This window comes from Oncorhynchus kisutch, linkage group LG17 (genome assembly GCF_002021735.2).
Source record: "Oncorhynchus kisutch isolate 150728-3 linkage group LG17, Okis_V2, whole genome shotgun sequence".
In the NCBI taxonomy this organism is placed as follows: Eukaryota; Metazoa; Chordata; class Actinopteri; order Salmoniformes; family Salmonidae; genus Oncorhynchus; species Oncorhynchus kisutch.
In genome coordinates this window covers 26,281,556-26,305,872 of record NC_034190.2, presented here as the reverse complement: position 1 = coordinate 26,305,872, position 24,317 = coordinate 26,281,556, and the positions used below count along the sequence as shown (strand labels likewise).

Sequence of the window (24,317 nt, the reverse complement as noted above, 5' to 3'; positions counted from 1 at the left end):
TCTGTGCCTGCACTTCTCTGCCTCCGTTCTTTCTCGGTTTCCAACACAAAAACACCTGCACCACATTTCCTCCATATCCGCCTACACTCTCGGTTCCATGTTAACACAAACACTTCTCTACAAAACATTCCAAACAAACAAACTCCTCTTCCAAAGACACCAATACAAAAGCAGGTCCTGTTAGGTCCTGTTCTCCCACGCCAACAAAAACAAATAGCACTATCCTGAGTAGGCTACTAAACAGTCAAACTCCTCTTCCAAAAACAAATGCAAAGTCAAATACAAAAGCTCATGTCGTCAGGTTCTGTACATGCACCTGTCCTGTCCTTAGACTCACCGGTGTTGTGTTGAGCAGGTTGCTGTTGGTGTTGCTGGGGCACTGTCTCAGCGTTGCTGGCATTCTGTCCCATGCTACCCCACGCCCCTGTCCCACCAGCCCCTACCTCTCCTGGGGTCCACGGCAGGGAGGAGGGATACAGACACACTGAGGAAAAAATAGATCCCAGCTACGATCCTCGCCAACAAACACAACCGCCTTAACGCTCCTGTAACCCAAGACACTCCTACTTCCTCGGCTCACATCGTTCTCTACCTCTTTTTCTCTTTCTTTCTAGTCCTGCCCTGCCCATTGCTCTGTGTGTTTTGGTCTTGCTCTCTCTCACACACTCGCTAACTCACTCTGTTTGAAGCTAGCCCCTCCTCCCTTCCTTCCTGTCTGTCTAGCTGACTTCATAAATAAAGTATGCCAGTTATAAGGCAGCAGCATACCAGCAGTCTCAGATGCCGGTCATTCCTCACTGCAGATCTTTCAGGGGCAAAGTTTACAGGAGGTGAGAGAGTGAGCTTGGTAGTGGTGGGGGGGTAGGAGAGGAGTGGAGGGTAGGCCCAGAGTGTAGTCAAGCCCAGATAGGTTTGAGTCAGAGTGGGCCCCTCCAGCAGAGCAGAGAGAGCAGCACCCAGGCACAACGGCAATGGGAGGGCTCTCTGCTCGCTGGATAACAGACTTGGGGTCAAATATTATTCAATATTTTTTCAGATACTTTATCTGGGCTTGATTGAGGTTGCCTAGCACAATGGGACCAATGTAATATGTGCAAGAGTGCAAACTCCACCCATCTGGTACTCCAGGCAGACTAGAGCAAAAGCTAACACTATTTGAGAGAATTAAAATAGTATTTGAACCCATGTCTGCTGGGGAGAGAAGAGATTGGTAACGTGAGAAGTGGTGGAAGGTGAGATGGGTCTAGGTGGAAGGTTGTGCTTCGCACCAGGAAAAGGGGAAGTGATGTCACTGAGGTTTCGTGTTACTCTCCCGGAGTCAACCACATAGCCTATAATGTGAAGTGCACCACACATGAGTGAAGGGAGGACAGAAGCATGTGCCGTTGTCCAGAAGGACAGCTGAATGGTAGAGTTGTTGCTGACAGGTTAATCAAAACACTTCTTATTTTATGGATAGTTTGAAAAGGCCCAACTGTTGAGGAAGAGAGAAAACACTAGCATAACAGCTCACCTAAGATGCCCCAACGTTAACACAATGCTAAAATCAACACCGGCACAATATCACAGGGCACGCTGAATTCTACAGAACACCTGAGCACACAATTCCCCAAGGTGTTTCTGCTTGCTATCGGTCTTTTTTTCACAGTGGGAATATTGGGGGAAGTGAACTGACAAAGGGAGCAGGACATTTCAGTGAGTGTTTAACGTGTCAGTCAGAAATCCCTGTTTAACAGCAATGTTCCTTCAGCCCTGCTTTACTGAACTGCAGTAGCAGTGGTGTAGTTACATAGAGCCACTCCGTTTAGGCTGAGGGTGTGAGGGGAGAAATAGCTACTGGAAGGAGAGATAAAGTGGGTTAGAGGGAGGGAGGTAAGAAAGGGGTGGGAGAGGAAGGCATGTCTTTCCTCCAGCCAATCAGACCGAGCGGGCTGTGCACTAGACTAAGGATGCAACGCCTTCAAGTCTACAAGAAGATACAACCCAGAGTCCACAAAGACATTCCATTTACTGAGAATCTTATCAAGAGAAGATTTGACAATCAGCGTTGCCTGGTTGACCGTGAGGCCAACATGTGAATAGACTGTATAAATGCCTTCACTCAAATTCAGTCTGTGCTAATACATGTAACAGTACATATTAGCTTACCTAAAAATGTGAAACTGCTATGAAATACAGGAAGCCCTGCTGGATGAGAGATGTTCTCGCAAATAGCAACGTGCAAAGTCCATCTCAAACTCTGACTGCAGAAGGAAATCAACAGTTGGTTCTTCCCCTAGCCTAGCTATAATAGCCTAAGACTAAATTAACTAGTAGCCCAGTGAACCTAAACAGTCACAGAAATGCATTTACTCAACCTTTAGAGACCAGCCTACAATATTGACAGTAGGCTAATAGAAGGCAAACAAACTAAACCAGGAAATGTGGCTCATTAAAAGACAACTAAAAACTCATATAGTTGAAGTCGGAAGTTTACATACACTTAGGTTGGAGTCATTAAAACTTGTTTTTAAACCACTCCACAAATGTATTGTTAACAAACTATAGTTTTGGCAAGTAGGTCATTTTTCCAACAATTGTTTACAGACAGATTATTTCACTGTATCACAATTCCAGTGGGTCAGAAATGTACATAAACTAAGTCGACTGTGCCCTCGAAACAGCTTGGGAAATTCCAGAAAATGATGTCATGGCTTTAGAAGCTTCTGATAGACTATTTGACATCATTTGAGTCAATTGGAGGTGTACCTGTGAATGTATTTCAAGGCCTACCTTCAAACTAAGTACCCCTTTGCTTGACATCTTGTGAAAATAAAAATAAAAATCAGCCAAGACTTCAGAAAAGAAAATTGGAGACCTCCATAAGTCTGGTTCATCCTTGGGAGCAATTTCCAAACACCTGAAGGTACCACGTTCATCTGTACCAACCATAGTACATAAGTATAAACACCATGGGACCACGCAGCAGTCATACCACTCAGGAAGGAGACGCATTCGGTCTCCTAGAGATGAGCGTACTTTCGTAAGAAAAGTGCAAATCAATACCAGAACAGCAGCAAAGGACCTTGTGAAGATGCTGGAGGAAACAGGTACAAAAGTATCTATATCCACAGTAAAACGAGTCCTATATCGACATAACCTGAAAGGCCGATCAGCAAGGAAAAAGCCACTGCTCCAAAACCGCGATAAAAAAGGCCAGACTACGGTTTGCAACTGCACATGGGGACAAAAATCATACTTTTTGGAGAAATGTCCTCTGGTCTGATGAAACAAAAATATAACTGTTTGTCCATAATGACCATCGTTATGTTTGGAGGAAAAAGGGGGAGGCTTGCAAGCCGAAGAACACCATCACAACCGTGAAGCATGGTGGTGGCAGCATCATGTTGTGAGGTTCGTTGCTGCAGGAGGGACTGGTGCACTTCACAAAATAGATGGCATCATGAAGCAGGAAAATTATGTGGATATATTGAAGCAACATCTTAAGACATCAGTCGGGAAGTTAAAGCTTGGTCGCAAATGGGTCTTCCAAATGGACAATGACCCCAAGCATACTTCCAAAATTGTGGCAAAATGGCTAGGTATTGGAGTGGCCATCACAAAGCACTGACCTCAATCCTATAGAACATTTGTGGGCAGAACTGAAAAAGTGTGTGCGAGCAAGGAGGCCTACAAACCTGACTCAGTTACACCAGCTCTGTCAGGAGGAATTGGACAAAATTTACACCAACTTATTGTGGGAAGCTTGTGGAAGGCTACGAGAAACGTTTGACCCAAGTTAAACAATTTGAAGGCAATGCTACCAAATACTGAGTGTATGTGAACTTCTGACCCACTGGGAATGTGATGAAAGAAATAAAAGCTGAAATAACTAATTCTCCCTACTAGTGACATTTCACATTCTTAAAATGAAATGGTGATCCTAACTGAACTAAGACATTAAACTTCAGGAATTGTGGAAAAACTGAGTTTAAATGCATTTGGCTAAGGTGCATGTAAACTTCCGACTTCAACTGTAGCCTGAGTGGAACAATGTGAATAAACCTATTGAAGCTCAATATAATATACACTCAATCACTAGTTTATTAGGTACACAACTCTGTTCACGAAAATGATTTACACCCACAGACAGTGAGTCACCACAGCACCGTGGCTTTCTATATAAAGCAGGCAGACAGGCATCCAGTTACTGTTTGATTGAACGTTAGAATGGGCAGAACAAGTGACCTGGGCAACTTGAAGCATGGTATGATCGCCGGGGCCAGTATCTCAGAAATGACTGGCCCCCTGGGCTTTTCAAGCACGACAATGTCTAGGGTTTACTGAGAATGATGTGGTAAACAAAAACATCCAGTCAGCGGCAGTCCTGTGGGCGAAAACAGCTCGTTGATGAGAGGTCGAAAGAGAATGGCAAGAATCGTACAAGCTAACAGACGGGCCACAAACAGGCAAATAAGGGCGCAATACAACAGTGGTGTGCAGAACGGCATCTCGGGAACGCACTACTCGTCGATCCTTGTCACGGACGGGCTACTGCAGCAGATGACCACACCGGGCTCCACTCCTATCAGCTAAAAACAAGAAGCTGCTCCAGTGGGCACGCCATCATCAACACTAGACAATTGATGAGAGGAAAAACACTTGAAACTAGATGGGTGAACTTAATAAACTGGCTACTGAGCGTATATGAATAATAATAATGGCCATTGAGCAGATGCTTTTATCCAAAATAACTTTTTTTGGTTTGTTACGTATGGCCTGGTCTCGGGAATTGAACCCACTGCCCTGGCGTTACAAGTGACATGCTCTACCAACTGAGCTACAAAGGTCCACCATAACCAATGAATGATTTACAGACTAGTTGGCTGTGGGAATGTGCAGTTTGTTGACACATTCCTAAACCGTTCAGTTACAGGTGTCACAATTCTTGGAACGATAACTTACTTGACACTTGTTCAAACCTGTCAATGTTTCAAACAGTGCTATTTTGAATACAGAGTGTAACCTATAAAAGTAGCCAACTGTTTACTGCTCTGAATGTAGTCAGTGTGTGATTGTCTACAGTGAATGACCTTGACTTAAAAATAAAAAAAGATTGAGTGTGCGTCTTTTCAAATCTGACACTACTCGATTCAAAAACCTGTTTGCCTCTGTTGAGCCACAGTGCAGAACACAGTAGCTCCCTCTAGAGGTAAATTCAAGACACTGAGCCCTCGCTCAAGAGGAAATGACAGGCAGGAATGTTAGGAATGCGAGGCTATAGGTCAGCTTTTTGATACAACGTCCTAATCTGGGAACCAGCGCTGGCTGTCAGCTGGTCCCTACATGGATCCATACCGGCCTTATTGACTATTATCAAAGGAATATCTGTGATAACAAAAACGTTTATTTGTTTGAGCTGAATAAAAATAGGCTAGTGCATGACTCAACACAATACAAATTCCATAATACTGATGAATCATCATCAAGTCACACACAATACAGGAGTCAAGGGCAAGAGAATGTTCTTATTGCTTACATGACTATACAAATAGATTGATTTACTGCCACTGACCATGTCACTCCAGTCACTGCCAAAACCACTGATATAAAAGGCCCCATCAGAGCCCTGTACAGCTCTGGGCACTATGCTGGGGAAGGAATCAGTCCGGTTTAAACACCTCCGTTAAAAACTGTTTAAGAGACAGGGAGGAAATCAAATCAGTCAGGTGTATTTATACTGAGCTGGGCCACTAGGGCAGCAAGGGTCAGAAAGCCAGCCAGGGTCAGAGTTGAGTAGATCTGGCCTTCTATTCTGTCCTAGCTGGTGACTGTGTGTCTGTTCCTCTAAGCCTAATAGTGGCAGGTAGCCTAGCAACCCAACGGTCGCTGGTTCGAATACCTGAGCCGACAAGGGGGGTATAAGTCACTTAAGCCCAATTTGCTCCAGGGGTGCCGTAGTACTTTGGCTGACCCTGTAAAACAACACATTTCACTGCATTGTGACAACATTTGTTTTTGTGTGTTGGTCAACCAGGACACTGCCCTGACCTGTCCAGAACTGCAGCAGACCAGCCCCCACGTCTTTCACTGCCTGGCTTAGGAAGACCAAAGGAGGCCACACATACAGCGCCTATCAAAATATCTCGGGCAGCTTAAAGTACAAACAATCACACCGCTCCCCAATTCAGTTGTCAAGTTCAGTCTTTTAGACTCTGCTTGATAAAACTGCCTCACAAATAACTTTGACATTGTTCACCAGTTTCAAACAAATAAAAATTTTGTAAAAACAATTGAACACAAGAACAGAACAGAGAAATCACAAACAGAAACAGCATTTTACTCACATCGTACAGCCATTGCTAGGCCTTTCAGAGATCAATAAACAGACAATACATCCAACGATAGAACACAACCGATCGGTCTGCGACAGGGAGACACTAACGAGACTGTACTTGATACTGTCTCCTCTTCCATGGACTCACATGGAGGTCCTTCCGCAGTTGAAACTAGAGACTATAGCCAAGGCTGCGTGGGGCTGGTAAAAAAAAAACTGAGCTGCTTCCTAACCTTTACAAGTGTGTCCTCTGCTGGGAGAAAGGCCCAACCAGATAGCCCCTGTCAACAGAGCCATGCGTCATGCTGCACCCAACCCCTAACGGATAGGACAGGCTAGTATCGCTTACCCAGCACAGGCAACTTCGCACTTTACACTGTTAGTGTTGACTCCCCACTTTCGGCTTTCCTGATACCATTCCTGATGGTAATCTCCAAAGCACACCACAGTAACATGCAACACTTATAACATCTAGCTAGGTTAGAACACTCTTATGTGTGTGTTTTCAGATGTTTTGACTGAGGGCAAAAGCAAAGACCACCACAAACAAAATCTAAATTTTCCTAGACAATAAGAGCCAAGCCATTCAAACAGTAAAAGGCATGCCACACTACTACAGCTAGGCTAAATCCATTTTCATAAATCAGTAGGCTAGGATAGAATTTAGGCCTGAATTGAAATCATACTTTTCTTACCACGATTTTCCATCACAGTCCAAAGGCCAGTAGTCAGCAGCTCCTGAGTCAGACAAAAAAAGGAAGAAGCAGAGCAAATGAGGAAGTAGAACGAGTAGATTAAAATATACAGACATATACAGACAATATAAATGACATGGCCTAATTAGACATTTGTTTGACCTAGCCACCCTCATCCTGCATGACTGTGGTCAGAGGTCCTTATACCTCAGATAAGAGCGTGTGTGTGTAAAAAGAGTAATTCACACCACATCAGATCATCTTTCTAGCAGGCAGAGCATTCAGTCTGTAAGAGGAGGAGAGGAGCCACAGAGTAGTAAAGTGGTGCTTACCTCTCATCTACCCCAACAGACACCAGACAGGCCACAAAGCCAGGAAGGAGCAGTTTAGTTACTGTAAAATTAATAACTAGTCTAATATACAGTACCAGTCAAAATTTGGGACACACCTACTCAATCAAGGGCTTCTGTATTTTTACTATTTTCAACATAGTAAAGTTTCTTCAAAGTATCCACCCTTTGCCTTGACAGCTAAGCACATTCTTGGCATTCTCTCAACCAGCTTCATGAGGTAGTCACCTAGAACGCATTTAAATTAACAGGTTGGCCGTGTTAAGTCATTTGTGGAATTTCTTTCCTTCTTAATGCGTTTGAGCCAATCAGTTGTGTTGTGACATGGTAGGGGGGTATACAGAAGATAGCCCTATTTGGTAAAAGACAAAGTCCATATTATGGCAAGAACAGCTTAAATAAGCTAAGAGTAACAGTCCATCCATACTTTGACTGACCTGAAAGGTCAGTCAAGCCAGAACATTAACAACTTCTAAAGTTTCTTCAAGTGCAGTCAAAAACAATCAAGCGCTATGATGAAACTGGCCACAGGAATGGAAGACCCAGAGTTACCTCTGCTACAGAGGATAAGTTCATTAGAGTTATCAGCCTCATAAATTGCAGCCCAAATAAAAGCTTCAGAGTTCAAGTAACAGATACATCTCAACATCAACTGTTCAGAGGAGACTGTGTGATTCAGGCCTTTATGGTCAAATTGCTGCAAAGAAACCACCACTAAAAGGACACCAGTAAGAAGAAGAGACTTGCTTGGGCCAAGAAACACAAGCAATGGACATTAGACCGGTGGAAATCTGTCCTTTGGACTGATAAATCCAAATGTGCGATTTTTGGTTCCTACCACTGTCTTTGTGAGAAGCAGAGTAGGAGAACGCATGATCTCCACATGCGTGGTTACCACCGTGAAGCATGGAGGTGGTGGTTTGATTTGTGGGGGGTGCTTTCCTGGGGACACTGTCAGTGACTTATTTAGAATTCAAGGCACACTTAACCACCATGGCTACCACAACATTCTGTAGCAATACAGCATCGCATCTGGTTTGGGCTTAGTAGGATTATTATTTATTTTCAACAGGACAATGACCCAACACACCTCCAGGCTGTGTAAGGGTTATTTGATCAAGAAGGAGAGTGATGGAGTGCTGAATAACCTGACCTCAACCCAATTGAGAAGGTTTGGGAAGAGTTGGACCACTGAGTGAAGGAAAAGCAGTCAATATGTGCTCCATCAAAACGGTTGGAAAAGCATTCCAGGTGAAGCTGGTTGAGAGAATGCCAAGTGTGGAAAGCTGTCGTCAAGGCAAAGAGTGGCCACTTTGAAGAATCTCAAATATAAAACGTATTTGATTTGTTTAACAATTTTGGTTACTACAGGATTCCATGTGTTATTTCAAAGTTTGTCTTCACTATTATTCTACAATGTAGAAAATAGTACAAATAAATAGAAACACTTGAATGAGTAGCTTAGAAATCACTCTCTCACCTTCCCTAGCCTTCCCTAGTTATTAACATGGCCCTTGATCCTCAGTTAGCAGGCAGTGCAACCAACTTGTGGTGCTCACTGTGTTATGGACTCGTCACACACACAAGACAGGAGGAAATCGATGTTGAGCTTTCCACACGACACAGAAACACACCTCAGATTAAAATGTAGGACTCTGGGCATACGGGATAGTAGCAAATCAATGTAGTTTTCCACAAGCTAGTCCAGACTCAGATTGGCTCAGTGTAAATGATCAGAGAGCAGATGGAAGTGGAAGAGGATGACTTCTAAAAAGACTAGCTTGAGCCAGCAGCTGTGACATAATTGTGCATTAGTCAGCCTAGCCATGAGTCAGACAGGTGACGCCTGGCCAAGTCAAAACTAATTTCATTACACTGGCAAAATGTAAACACCTGTCGCTATCAAGCAATTAGTTTCTGTCTGAGCCAGATCTGAAATTTGTGGCCATATGAAAAGAGACCCAGGTGATGGAGGAACGAACCAATGTCATGTGAATTGTCTGGGTTTTAAACTAAAATGTTGCTAACCCAGCCAAAAGCAGTCAGCTGACTTGTTGATGTGCTCCAGGCTTTTAGAGAACAGATCCAAGCAGGGTTGCATCACAGGTCCTCAATGTATGTTAGCCAATTACAACCAGCTGATTTCCAACCATAACCAATTACACCCACAGTACCAGCTGCACAGCTTCTGGTTATTAAGAACATGTGTGGAGGCAATAACATGTAGGGTTTCTTTTAGAGTTGACCCCATTTTCCTCCTTTTTCTTGATCTCATTGTTATTATTACGACCATCATCATTATAACAATAAATCATGTCATTATCATTCGCAGGCTTAGTATGGCAGCCTTGTATAACCACCATCGAGCTGTAGGCCTAAGAGCGCATCCTGTTGAGCTGTCTTAATACCGTAACTTACCGAGGCCTATATGTCAATATATAGGTTACTGTACCAATCAATCATTCATTTGTTCAAGTTCACAGCATAGGAGTCATTCATGATTCGAAATGCAATTTTAGTTTTAAAATGAAATAAAGGGAGCCTTGAGTAATTACCCTAAAGAATTCATCTGTTCCATGTCGGCAATTGCATTCACGTATGCATGCGGCTGTTTTTAGTCTTTGCTATAATAAAAGGCTTTACAAAAAAAAAGTATGCTTATAATATATTTATTGTTTACACTGTTCCAAATGGTCAGAAGAAAATGTATTGTATTGTAACAGCACCTGTTTGGCACACAATATGAACACAGAGCTTCTTACGTTCTGCAGTTCAGTCAAACTTCATCCACTCATCTGTCTTTCCCTCCTGAGCAACCAGTAAACATTCCCCTTTTAGAGGTTATTTTTCCTGTCATCCGCATCCATTTTGCTGACATGTATTACAGTGTTCGGAGTTTCTTATAAACAACTTATTGATGCGATTATGATAGGCATAGGTAAGCCCCATTGGTCACGTGCATGTGATGGATACATGTGTCAGGTGAAGAGAGCAGGGGTTGAATAGGGAATGTTTTTTTTGTTGTTGCTCTGACCAGGTTTCCATCAAACATTTTATGTGAGTGAAGTAAGAAATGTCATCACCGGCCTGATGGAAAAATATTTTTTTTCGCACAACTTTCCAAATGTCAACAAAACTAAATACAAGGTGGGTTCTTTTTGTGTCGTGCCAATACCAGTGTGGTTTCTCTTTGCTTAATTGACCAGTTCTTGCCATAATATGGAGTTGGTCTTTTAGCAAATAGGGCTGTTCTGTATACCAACCCTACCTCGTTACAACACAACTGATTGGCTCAAACACATTAAGGAAAGAAAGAAATTCCACAAATTAACAAGGCACACCTGTTAATTTAAATGCATTCCAGGTGACTAACTCATGAAGCTGGTTGAGAGAATGCCAAGACTGTGGAAATCTGTCATCAAGGCAAAGAGTGGCTACTTTGAGGAATGTCAAGTATATTTTCATTTGTTAAATACTTTTTTGGTTACTACATGACTTCATGTGTGTTATTTCATAGTTTTGATGTCTTCACTATTATTCTACAATGTAGAAAATAGTAAAAATAAAGAAAAACCCTTGAATGAGTAGGTGTGTCCAAACTGTTGACTGGTACTGTACACGGGTAAAAAAGTTCCGCCAATCGACTGGTCAAAAGAAAAGATGACTCAGTCAACAAATATACATGTTTTACTTCGGGAAAGATCTAGTTTCTTTACTACTAAGCTATAACCTACTACATGACACAAACAATATTTTAGCAAAACACCCGTTAGTTATTTTCTATTCTGGACAATGGGACAAGACAAGCGCAGCCAGTGACTTATTGTATTAAATGGAAGCCTACTGTCTGTATATGTGGCCCGCAGGAACAATCACCTCTTCAAGAGATCAGGTACTTTTCCTGTAATCACAACTAAGGACAGCTTTAGTGGGTATCCAGGGAGGCTCAGAGCTGCTCTTTGAACTGAGAGACAGTCAGTAGGAGTGTTTGTTCATTGAGGCAGACGCACCCAGACCCAGGGCTGGATCAGGATCTGACAAAGTTGATCACCACAAAGGGCCGATCGCCACTGAGTTGAACGGTCACCGCAGCAACAAAGAATGCTGTGGTCGCCTAGCTTGTGATTTGATTGGCCGTGTGGAGTAGGTGTGGCCCTGGCCTATCGTTGCAGAAAATGGGCGGGCGGTTTGTGGTAGGTACAGTATCGGCCCTTTGATGCACTTTGGAATGTAGTAGTCCCTGACCGAAGTCCACTGACCAAAACAAACATTCCCTCCCTGCTGCTCATGTGACCAACCTGAGCAGAAAAAGGGCTGCGTTCATCTTGGTGGAATGTTGTGAAACGTCCAGGTAGAAATATGTCATGTAGAACAAACATGCCTCCCTGAAATGTAGAATAAGGCTCTATTTATGCCATTTCTATTTGCAACATTCATCAACATTCACCTTGTGAAAATGGCCCAGAGCTCAAACAGGAAGTCAAGTCTTTGACCTACATATCAATCAGAAGGTAACACCCCTGCTGGCAAGGTGCCCAGTGAGCATGACTGGGGCCGACAGCTAGGTAACTTACTCACTTCAGAAGGCCATAGGCCTTGTAACGTCCCCAGTCAGTAGTAGTGTCTGGGATTCCTGACCCAGCCAAACCAATGCAGCCCATTATATAAATTGACGAGGAAGTTTTAAAAGAGACAGCTGTGACAGGCATGAAGACAAAATTGACAACCATTAGAAAATAGAAACACATGCACGCAGCCTGTCCATAGCCTAATGATCAGCCTGTCCATAGCCTAATGATCAGCCTGTCCATAGCCTAATGATCAACCTGTCCATAGCCTAATGATCAGCCTGTCCATAGCCTAATGATCAGCCTGTCCATAGCCATTTTTTTTAACTAATAGGTCTAGCCCTATTCGAGGAGAGAAGCATCGATCGAACCTCTTGCGTTGGCAATGAACTGGTGGGGAAGTTTAAATAGTGAGAGCGACGTGTAGCCTAGCACTGGGGTAATGAGACTACATTGGCTAAATTGATACCTTGCTTCACTGATGCAATGCAAATGTTTTAAAAAAAACAAGCAGAGAGAAATTAATTCACACAATGTACCCACCGACATGTCAGTGGCAGTGTCTGAGATCATTTCTATTGGCCAACTTATTTTCACATGTGAAAAGACGCAAAACCCTAACCTGTTCCGAATAAATAATTGACAGACTGTGGCAGGACGATATTTCACAATTGGTGTGAACGGGGTAATAAACAGGAAGTGCTTGTATGTTTTTTTTTTCTTCCTAATTATTCAGACGAAAATAACAGATTTGGTGAGAAAGGGCCTTTTCTGAAAATAGGCCTTTTACAAGATTAAATCATTCTTATAAAAATAGATAATACAGACAGGCTACTTTAGGAAACTTCCTGAATGGACATCTAGGCCTATAGAGAGAATCAGCCAACTCACACTCCCGTAAAAGGACCCGTCAATCAAAGCCATCAGCGTATGTCGGACACAAGAGCAAATATTTCTAATTTCCTTAAAAAGGTATTAAAAAACCTGGCCCTACCTTAGCCTACTTTCAGAAAGCCTATAAGATAATGAATTGACAAGGAAAGTATGAAGGGGAGAGAGACAGCTATGCAACAGTATGACATTGACAATCATTAAAATAGAAACAAATACACACGTCCATAGCCTATTTATAAATTACAGTTTCGTATCAAATGAAACCATGCCAGGTTGGAGAGGATTGGCGCCTTGTCCATTTGACAACATTAGTGGCCTCATAGCCATAACAACCTTGTCGACTGCTGTTGAATAGTTAATGAACAGTCAGACACATCCAACCGGTTTGAAAAGACCAATTTATTCACTAGCAAGCAATGGAAATGTGCATTGTATTAAAAGTTTACACATCCTATATGCTAGCACTCCTACACCCACGCACAACTAGCGAATTAGCTGAACGAGCATCAGACAGATGGAAAGAGATTAAGTTTCCATAACTGCTTATAAATCATTAGTAAACAATCCCGCTATTAGGTGAAGTTTAACTACAAGAAAATAGTTTATACAAAAAACACCTATTTAAACAACTTTGACGGTTATTTTATTTAAATGGTGGTCTTCATTCATAACCGTCAGTTACACTCATTCAATTACAGTCACAGCCCTAATCATGAAGAGTGACAACACCAAAAACACACTGCTTGAACTACTGAACCTGAACACTAATTTAGCCGAAATAAATCATTCATAGAACAGTCGGGCTAAGTTGTCCTGTTGCAGTTGCAGCAATCTCACGCCTGGTCAGCTGTGCTCTGTCTAACCGGTTTGGAGACTAGTCCAGTGTTACTGTAGTGTACACAGACGCACACACGTGAAGTCATTCCTCACAGCAGTAGCAGTGTCCGTCTGTATGCCACTCTGTACACCACTTAAATTAGCCGCCCAACTAATCCCCACTGCCAGCCGGATCATCAGGCACTTGGTGGAACTAGACAGAGCCTGCAAAGTGTCTGCCTGGCCCTGGTTACTCTGCTTTTCCTATATTTAATGGGATAATCAGTAGGCTATTTATTTGTAGACCTACACTGAGTGAGCAAAACATTAAGAACACCTGCTCTTTCCATGACATGGACTGACCAGGTGAAAGCTGTGATCCCTTATTGGTGTCACTTGTTAAATCCACTTCAAATCAGTGTAGATGAAGGGGAGGAGACAGGTTAAAGTAGGATTTTAAGCCTTGAGACATGGATTGTGTATGTATGCCATTCAGAGGGTGAATGGGCAAGAAGAGATTAAAGTGCCTTTGAACAGGTTATGGTAGTAGGTGCCAGGCTCACTGGTTTGTTTGAAGAACTACAACACAGCTGGGTTTTTCATGCTCAATAGCTTCCAATGTGTATCAAGAATGGTCCACTACCCAAAGGACATCCAGCCAACTTGACAACTGTGGGAAGCACTGGGGTCAACATGGCCAGCATCCCTGTGGAAGACTAGACACCTTTTTGAGTCCATGCCCGACAGATTGAGGCTGTTCTGAGGGAAAGGGGGAGGGATCCATAATACACCACAACAGGTCCACACTTGAACAAGCAACAGATAGTTACACACACACCCCTTTGTCTACCGCCATTTTACATTGCGTCAAAGAAGTAAGCGAGCAGAGCAGGTGACGACCTGTCTCTCTGTGCTTACTGGTATGTTTAGGTTGTTTGCATACACGAGTGACTGTTTTAGAGTCCTCTCTTGCCTCAGGAAAGCAGAAAATTACACAGAAAGGAATAAAGTAACATAGGAAGCCAGATTTCGTAAGGTGATCAGAGTATTGTATGTACTTTCACTGTGTGGGTGCTCCCTTGACTGTGCCAATTACATACATACCTAGCTTGCATGGGTGGCAGGTAGCCTAGCGGTTAGAGCACTGGGCCAGTTAATGAAAGGTCGTTGGTTTGAGTCCCTGAGCAGACAAGGTGATCTGTTGATGTGCCCTTGAGCAAGGCACCTAAACATAATTGCTTCAGGGTCGCTGTTGATAATGCCAGACCCTGGCCATGACCCAACTGTCCTAGGGCGTCTCAGGAGTAGTTGGGATATGCAAAAAACACATTTCCAACTCACACATACGTATAATACACACTTGTGGGAGATGGGACAAATATAAGCACCTGCCAAATTATTAATGTATTACTTATTAGGCTATAGTAATGCATGAACTGTAGGAGGGCAATAACTGCATAAGGCTAAAAATGCCTACATAAAATGCCTTCTGGTGCTAAATCAGCTGCTCTCCACTTTAATTGTGTGATAGCTTTCAGAAATATTGTAGCGAGCGACAACCAGTGCAGCCTGTTCTGTACTCCCTGACATCTTATTAACGGCTTGTTCCTAGAGCCGAGTAAAGCATATTGCTGGGTGGGCACAATCACCCATTGTGTCAAGTTAATTCTGCAGCACTGGCCAGCACTGGCCATGTCCACACACAGAGTTGGGGGGGGGGGGGGGGGGGGGGGGTTGCATTATAGGTCTGAAACAATAATTAAACATATCATTAACTTTCCATTTCAAACAATTATTAACTAAATTAAGGCCTATTATAAGGTAGCCTAGATGTGATGGATGACAGGCACTGAATTGGAAAGCGAAGAACTCTGTAATTTTCTGTCCTGAAAAATTACATTCCAATCTCTTCCCTAAAACCATGGACTTGAACCCAGACTAGACTTCCATCACCTTTTGCAGGGCAGTGTTAAAGCAGCCTATAGATACAGAGCCTTACCTTTAAAACGACCCACAATATGATAGAACTGTAGTAAAACAATCCCTTTCTTTCATCTTCTCTCTAGAAGAACCTGACAAGTCAGACAAACCTTGAGGTATCCTGTGCTACAGAGCTTTTTCCAACCTCCAGTCAGCACTGAAGGCAGTGGACACTTGTTGGAACACGCAGAAAATGAATGCAATGGAATGCCTGAGAAGTATTTGCTCCTCTACTCTAAATTCTTGGAAACTAAAACACCCAGTGACATGATTTACATTGTTACACACTTATTGTTTTAAATCACAAGCATAATGAAACCAGAGAGATGAAACTGAACTAGGCATAGGCTTATTAAATTTGCGAGAGACTAATAATAATGCTGCTGAATGAGACATTGCTCAAGTTGCAAGAACTTATAAAACAGTGAAACTAAATTGTAGTTCATCCAGATGGGGCTTATGAAAAAGAGCCCATATTCAAGGGCTACTGTATGCTTCGTCCCGCAACGAGCCATTGTTTACATATGTCTTGTAGCGCAAGGTTCCGTAGCCTGGCATCCATGATCAACCTAGCCTATTCGGTTTCACCAAAATAACGGTATCCCGTCAACAGAGGCATATCCAATATTTCTACGACGGCCCTAAAATAACTTGACTGGACTCTATGTAAACCATATATCCTGAGGCTGCATTTATTGATGTATTGTAGCTGGGGATTTTAACAAAGCTAATCTGAGAACAAGCCTTCCTAAATTCTATCAGAATATCAAATGCGCGACACGAGCTGGTAGCATTCTGGACCATTGCTACTCTAACTTCCGCAATGCATACAAAGCCCAACCCCGCCCTCCTTTCAGCAAATCTGACTATGACTCCATTTAGTTGCTCACAGCCCGTAGACAGAAACTAAAACGTCCATGGTATGGGAAACGGTGGTCTGACCAATCGGATTCCCCGCTTCAAGATTGCTTTGATCACGTGGACTGGGATATGTTCCGAGTAGCCACAGACAACAACATTGACATATACGCTGACCAGGTGAGCGAGTTCATTAGCAAGTGCATCGGTGATGTTGTACCCACTGTGATCATTAAAAACCGTCTCTAACCAGAAACAACGGTGAGATGGCAGCATTTGCGCAAAACTGAAAACATGAATCACCACGTTTAATCATGGCAAGACGACTGGAAACATGACCGAATACAAACAGTGTAGCCATTCCCTTCGCATTCAAACAAGCTAAGCGTCAGTATAGAGACAAAGTAGAGCTGCAATTCAACAGCTCAAACACAAGACGTATGTGGCAGGATCTACAGTCAATCACAGATTACAAAAAGAAAACCAGCCCCGTCGCGGACATCGACGTCTTGCTCCAAGACAAATTAAACAACTTCCTTGCTCGCTTAGAGGACAACACAGTGCTACTGACATGACCCGCTACCAAAGCCTGTGGGCTCTCCTTCACCATGGCCAACGCGAGTAAAACATTTAAACGTGTTAACCCTCGCAAGGCTGCTGGCCCAGAGGGCATCCCTAGCCGCATCCTCAGAGCATGCGCAGACCAGCTAGCTGACGTTTACAGACATATTCAATCAATCCCTATCCCAGTCTGCTGGGCCCACATGCTTCAAGATAGCCACCATTGTTCCTGTTCCCAAGAAAGCTACGGTAACTGACCTAAATGACTATGGCCCCGTAGCGCTCACTTCTGTCATCATGAAGGATCAAATCACCTCCACCCTACCTGATACCCAAGACCCATTCCAATTTGCTTACATCCCCCACAAAAAGTCCAGATGACACAATCACCATCAGCCTTATCCCATCTGGTCAAGAGGTATACCGACGTAAGAATGCTGTTCATTGACTACAGCTCAGCATTTAATAGCATAGTACCCTCCAAACTCGTCATCAAGCTCGAGACCATGGGTCTCGACCCCGCCCTGTGCAACTGGGTCCTGGACTTTCTAACGGGCCTCCCCCAGGTGGTGAGGGTAGGAAAAGACATCTCCACCCCACTGATCCTCAACGCTAGGAGCCCACAAGGGTGTGTTCTCAGCCCTCTCCTGTACTCCCTGTTCATCCAAGACTGCGTGGCCATGCACACCTCCAACTCAATCATCAAGTTTGCAGACAACACTACAGTGTTAGGCTTGATTACCAACAACGATGAGATGGCCTGCAGGGAGAAGGTGAGGGCCCTCGGGAGTGTGGAGTCAGGAAAATAACCTCTCACTCAACGTCAACAAAACGAGATTTCAGGAAACAGCAGAGGGAGCACCCCACTATCCACATCGACGGGACAGCAGTGGAGAAGGTGGAAAGTTTAAAGTTCCTGGATGTACACATCACAGACAAACTGAAATGGTCCACACACAGACAGCGTGGTGAAGGAGGCTGAAGAAATTTGGCTTGTCACCTAAAACACTTAAACGTTTGCACATACACAGTCGAGAGCATCCTGTTGGGCTGTATCACCACCTGGTACAGCAACTGCTCCGCCCACAACCGCAAGGCTCTCCAGAGGGTAGTGCGGTCTGCACAACGCATCACCGGGGGCAAACTACCTGCCCTCCAGGACACCTATAGCATCCAATGTCACAGGAAAGCCAAAAATATCATCAGGGACAACAACCGCCGGGCCACTGCCTGTTCACCCCGCTATCATCCAGAAGACGATGTCAGTACATGTGCATCAAAGCTGGGACCGAGAGACTGAAAAACAGCTTCTATCTCAAGGCCATCAGACTGTTAAACAGCCACCACTAACACATAGTGGCTGCTGTCAACATAGACTCAAATCATTGGCCACTTTAATACATTTAATAAATGTATTTAACAAATGTATCACTATGCACTTTAAATAGCACCACTTTAATAACGTCTACATATTCTACATTACTCATATGTATATACTGTATTCTATACCATCTACTGCATCTTGCCTGCATCAGCCATCGCCATCCTCATATTTACATATTCATCCCATTACACTTGACCATGTGTATGTGACCAATACAATTTAATTTGATAAGTGGGACAATAGTATAGGTTGATCAAGGATGCTAAGCTACGGAGTCGTCCGCAACGAGCAATCTGTAAACAATGGCGTGTTACTGGACGAAGCAAGGTTACTGTCTGGGTCTATCTACAGGTTTTTTTTGTTGACACAATGTCCTGAAAACAATCCAACTGATGGCTTTACTAGACAAAATAGATCTAGCCTATTTAAAAACGCCTTGTTGGTACTTTTGCGTGTGTCTGCTCAACTGCTTTTAGGCCTATTCGATGGTATACAGATGGAAACAGTCTGAAATGGTGGTTAAACTCAAAGTCTACTTCAATTACCTGGGCCAAACCAGCAGGGCACTGACTGTCTATCACCAAACAGAAATAACTAATGTGCCAACTAAATAACGTACCATCAATTTAACCAACATTTTGCCGACTAAATACTATGTCATGTAACGTTATAGTGGCACAAAACAATAGCCAAACGTCTTAAGGAATATGGGGGTGTGCACTGCACCTAACCTGCCTGGATAGCTATCTAGTTGCACTAGCTTATCAACTAGCTAGCTGGTTAACTAAAATAGGAACATTTAGTGAGACGGAATAGATTTACTATAAAGTTAATGGCAAAACTAGATAGCTTATTGATACCAAACAAGTGGTGTGATAGACTAGCTACAGCACTATAGTTTACAAGCACAATTGCTAACGTTAGCTTGCTCTAGGTAGCAACAGGTGGCTAGCTTTCAGAGTTCTGGCTAATTCATCACTAGTGTAGTTATATATTCGCTAACCAGTTAACAACTTTCATGAACTAACAATGAACACAATACATGTACATTCTCACCGAGACAGTTGTGTATCTTGAGAAATAAGATATAATAACTAACATTAGCTGCACTTACCTTTGAAAGCTGCTTCCTGCTTCGCTCGACTTTAAATCCCTTGTTAGCTGGCTACGTCGTTCAATCAACACAACTGAAGCCAGACGGAACTAGCTAAACTAACCAGCTAATTTAGCTACCAAAAGTACTAAAACCTAGGCAACAACTATTATCAGGTTAGTATATTCAATACATTTTCATTTGTACATAGCTACACTGCTTAGATAAATATTAGCTTGCATAGCTAGCCAGCTAACAATTTGAATACAGTGCTCAGAAATCGCTGTCGAAGGTGTACGGGGATTAGTTCGCACAGGCGCACTGAAGGTGCAAGATGAAGCGCTCCACCTTTGCAATTACGTGAAACAACACATATGGAATCATGTAGTTACACAGTGTTAAACATGATTCCAGGTGTGTTATTTCATAGTGTTGATGTCTTCACTGTTATTCTACAATGTAGAAAATAGTAAAATTAAGAAAAACTCTTGAATAAGTGGGTGTGTCCAAACTTTTGACTGGTACTGAACGTGTATTTCGGAGTGGGCTGGTTAAAAGCGGAAGGCAAATTTCGGTTGAACCTTGTGTGCAATTAACCGATCATGCTATGTTAATCTTATTGTGGTATGATTGCATTGTTGATGTTACACTAATGCTCGTTGTGCAGCTGCAGGACTATGTCAAAAATGTGAGTATGCTGATCTCTGCTGGTCATTATGTCAAATTGCAGGGTAAAGGTAAGGCCACACCTTACTTGTGCTTCACACTTACTGCAACATGGAGAGCATGGTTGCATCACTGCCTTGTACAGCAACTGCTCAGCCTCTGACCGCAAGGCACTACAGAGGCTAATGTGTGCGGCCCAGTACATCACTGGGACTAAACTGCCTGCCATCCAGGACCTTTATATCAGACTCCAGCCACCCCAGTCATAAACTGTTCTCTCTGCTACCGCATGGCAAGCGGTACCGGAGCGCCAAGTCTAGGACCAAAAGGCTCCTCAAAAGCTTTTACCCCCAAGTCATAAGACTCCTGAGCAGCTAATCAAATGGCTACCCGGGCTATGCATTGTGTGTGTGTAGATTGTACAGTCAACATGATAACATGGGGCGGAGGGTAGCCTAGTGGTTAGAGCGTTGGACTAGTAACCGGAAGGTTGCAAGTACAAACCCCTGAGCTGACAAGGTACAAATCTTTCGTTTTTCCCCTGAACAGGCAGTTAACCCACTGTTCCTAGGCCATCATTGAAAATAAGAATTTGTTCTTAACTGACTTGCCTAGTTAAATAAAGGTTAAATAAATAAATAAATAATTACAACCAATCAGGGAACAGAACTGAAAGCTGGACATAGAACAACAATTTTTGAGGAAAGGAAACAGAACCGGGAACAAAAGCGATCTATAGTGTTTCGGGAACAGATCTGTTTTTTCAAATCTTGAGAACTGGTTAATAATGTTATTTTATGTTCCAAAAATTGTATATCAAATCTAGTATATCATTTTGTAATTCAGTGAAATTATGATGCTAGGAATAGCCTAACTGATCAATTAAACATGTTCTAATTGTTGAGGTAAAATAATGAGCTCATTTTTTTTTTATGAATGAAAAGTAACTATATACAAACCGTTACTTTATAATGTTGGTCTGAACACTGGAACGGAATTTTTAAAATAAGGGGTTCTGTTCGGAACAGAACGATTGGAAAATAATTTCAGTTCCAAACCCTAATTACAAGCAATTAATCTATAAATGGAAACATACTGTACATCCGGGATAATCCGGAATATAATTACAAATCATTTGCAGACTTCAAATTGACAGCAAGAAGGCAAAACATAATACTTGGGAACAGATTTCCTAAATTAAAATGAATAGAAAGCTGATTTCTTGTTTTTACATCATCAATCATGGAAATAAAACTGCTGAAAACAAAATTGTTCCCTATTTAAATGGCCTGGGAGGCTATGAATATTGGTCATCCATAGTGCTCCACCAATTATACATTTTTCAATTTAAAATATTTATTTTATCCCCCCCATTTTTTTTTTACATAAACCCTCTGTAGTTTAAAGCTTCAAGCCTTATTTGCTACATTCATTTTTGGCATGGAATACCCTTATATACCCATTGATTCTTGAAGAATATAACTTACAAAGGCCTCATGAGCTTAGTTCAACTGTTGTACCCCATCAGAACCCAAAATAACAGCAAAATAAAAGCTTGTTTTACTCCAATGTTTGTATCCAATGTAAATGTAAACAAACACTGTATAGCCTCAAAACATTGTTAAAACTATAATGTTGATATCATGGATTGTCAGGACTAGCTCTGGCTATGAATTTGAGAGTGGTTACATTTCTCCAGGCCCAACCCCTTTTTACCCAATCAGAGGCGTGTGGAATTGCAGGAAAATAGCTTGAGAATGGCAAAATCTTCTCTCTGATGCCAAGAAATGGTATTTTAAAATGTTTCTTCCCAGAGCCCGAGACTTGGTTTATTCGACCATGCACTGCTGAAGTCATAGTAAAACTCCTTGTATACAATTTTTTTCTCACTCGAGGTATGAGGTGGCCCCTGATGAATTTTCTGTCACAAAAGTGGTCAAACAGTTTGAGAACCCCTGAGCCGTGAGGGGTTGTTTAATTTGTTTTTTTAAAGCTGATTTTGCTCTTTGCCTGGGTCATTTGAGATGGAAGTGCGCTCCTTGTATCTATGGATCTATACCAGTGGTCTCCAATCTTATCTAGCATCAGAGCTACTTAAGAAAAATGTTGTTGTTTTTGGTGTAGCTTTCAAATAGGCACAGCCTTCTCTTCTCCTCTCCCCTGCAACTCTTTCCCGGGACCTTAATGTACGAGAGAAAGTTCTGTCAATATACCTGGTCAAATAATGGTTAGTAAACAACTTAAAGCGGGCCCTGTAAAATAAAAAAGTAAAGATCTTGCTTTTTTAAAATATTTTTTGGGGGGTGTAATTCTCCTTTAATTGGGCATCTGGCACTTTAATTGCACATCTAGAGAGTGAGGAATGTGCTGTTTTACTGTGCCTGTCTAGAGATGGTTCTATACTGCTGCTGCTCATTTCATGGCAAAGTTAGCAATTAACAAATAATATATACAAATGATGTACTTACTCATGATATACTGTACTTCTGCCAGTTAAGCCCACTTTGCAGTTAACATTTAACTGAGAAGGTTTTGGGGAAAGTATTTCTGTCAACCCACAAGACAGTTATCACATCAACAGGCTACACATGGACTGATAGAAAAATGTGCACTCCATAGACAGACAGGGGCAATATTACTGGAAATGAATTGGCTGGCTTTTTAAGAAAATAGTGACTATGTCAATGTTGCGTTGATTAGACACAGTGGAAGTCGGAAGCTTACATACACCTTAGCCAAGTATATTTAAACTCAGTTTTTCACAATTCCTGACATTTAATCTTAGTAGAAATTCCATCTTAGGTCAGTTAGGATCACCACTTTATTTTAAGAATGTGAAATGTCAGAATAATAGTAGAGAGAATGATTTATTTCAGATTTTATTTCTATCATCACATTCCAAGTGGGTCAGAAGTTTACATACACTCAATTAGTATTTGGTTGCATTGTCTTTAAATTGTTTAACTTCGGTCAAACGTTTCGGGTAGCCTTCCACAAGCTTCCCACAATAGGTTGGGTGAATTGTGGCCCATTCCTCCTGACAGAGCTGGTGTAAATGAGTCAGGTTTGTAGACCTCCTTGCTCGCACACGCTTTTGGAGTTCTGCCCACAAATTTTCTATAGGATTGATGTCAGGGCTTTGTGATGGCAACTCCAATACCTTGACTTTGTTGTCCTAAAGCCATTTTGCCACAACTTTGGAAGTATGCTTGGGGTCATTGTCCATTTGGAAGACCCATTTACGACCAAGCTTTGACTTCTTGACTGATGTCTTGAGATGTTGCTTCAATATATCCACATAATTTTCCTTCCTCATGATGCCATCTATTTTGTGAAGTGCACCAGCAAAGCACCCCCACAACATGATGATGCCACCCCCTTGCTTCACGGTTGGGATGGTGTTCTTCGGCTTGCAAGCCTCCCCCTTTTTCCTCCAAACATAATGATGATCATTACGGCCAAACAGTACTATTTTTGTTTCATCAGACCAGAGGACTTTTCTCCAAAAAGTACAATCTTTGTCCCCATGTGCAGTTGCAAACTGTAGTCTGGCTTTTTCATGGCGGTTTTGGAGCAGTGGCTTCTTCCTTGCTGAAGGGCCTTTCAGGTTATGTCGATAATAGGACTCGTTTTACTGTGGATATAGATACTTTTGTACCTGTTTCCTCCAGCATCTTCACAAGGTCCTTTGCTGTTGTTCTGGGGCTAGTGTCAGTTTGTTATGTCTGGAGTACTTCTCATGTCCTATCCGGTGTCCTGTGTGAATTTAAGTATGTTCTCTCTAATTCTCTCTTTCTCTCTTTCTTTCTCTCTCTCGGAGGACCTGAGCCCTAGGACCATGCCTCAGGACTACCTTACATGATGACTCCTTGCTGTCCCCAGTCCACCTAGCCGTGCTGCTGCTCCAGTTTCAACCGTTCTGCCTGTGATTATTATTATTTGACCATGCTGGTTATTTATGAACATTTGAACATCTTGGCCATGTTCTGTTACAATCTCCACCCGGCACAGCCAGAAGACTGGCCACCCCACATAGCCTGGTTCCTCTCTAGGTTTCTTCCTAGGTTTTGGCCTTTCTAGGGAGTTTTTCCTAGCCACCGTGCTTCTACACCTGCATTGCTTGCTGTTTGGGGTTT

The 24,317-nt window shown here is 42.6% G+C and overlaps 1 protein-coding gene across 5 annotated transcripts in view; it reads right to left on the bottom strand.

The window, feature by feature from the left end:
* LOC109907397 (phosphatase and actin regulator 4A) overlaps positions 1-19,851 on the bottom strand; it is a 54,457-nt gene extending 34,606 nt beyond the window's left edge. Inside the window, exons 1-2 of one of the 5 annotated variants that reach the window (XM_020505331.2) lie at positions 19,537-19,851; positions 7,012-7,054 (exon numbers count right to left, since the gene is read on the bottom strand). In XM_020505331.2, the coding sequence (XP_020360920.2) occupies positions 7,012-7,024 (13 nt within the window). In that variant the 5' untranslated portion in view covers positions 7,025-7,054; positions 19,537-19,851. Of the gene's footprint in view, positions 1-337; positions 843-6,326; positions 6,553-7,011; positions 7,055-11,205; positions 11,323-15,638; positions 15,734-19,536 lie in introns of those variants that run through there. The other 4 variants (XM_031793461.1, XM_031793462.1, XM_031793463.1 and 1 more) reach the window with 4 other exon arrangements.
* Positions 19,852-24,317: the final 4,466 nt, after the last annotated feature.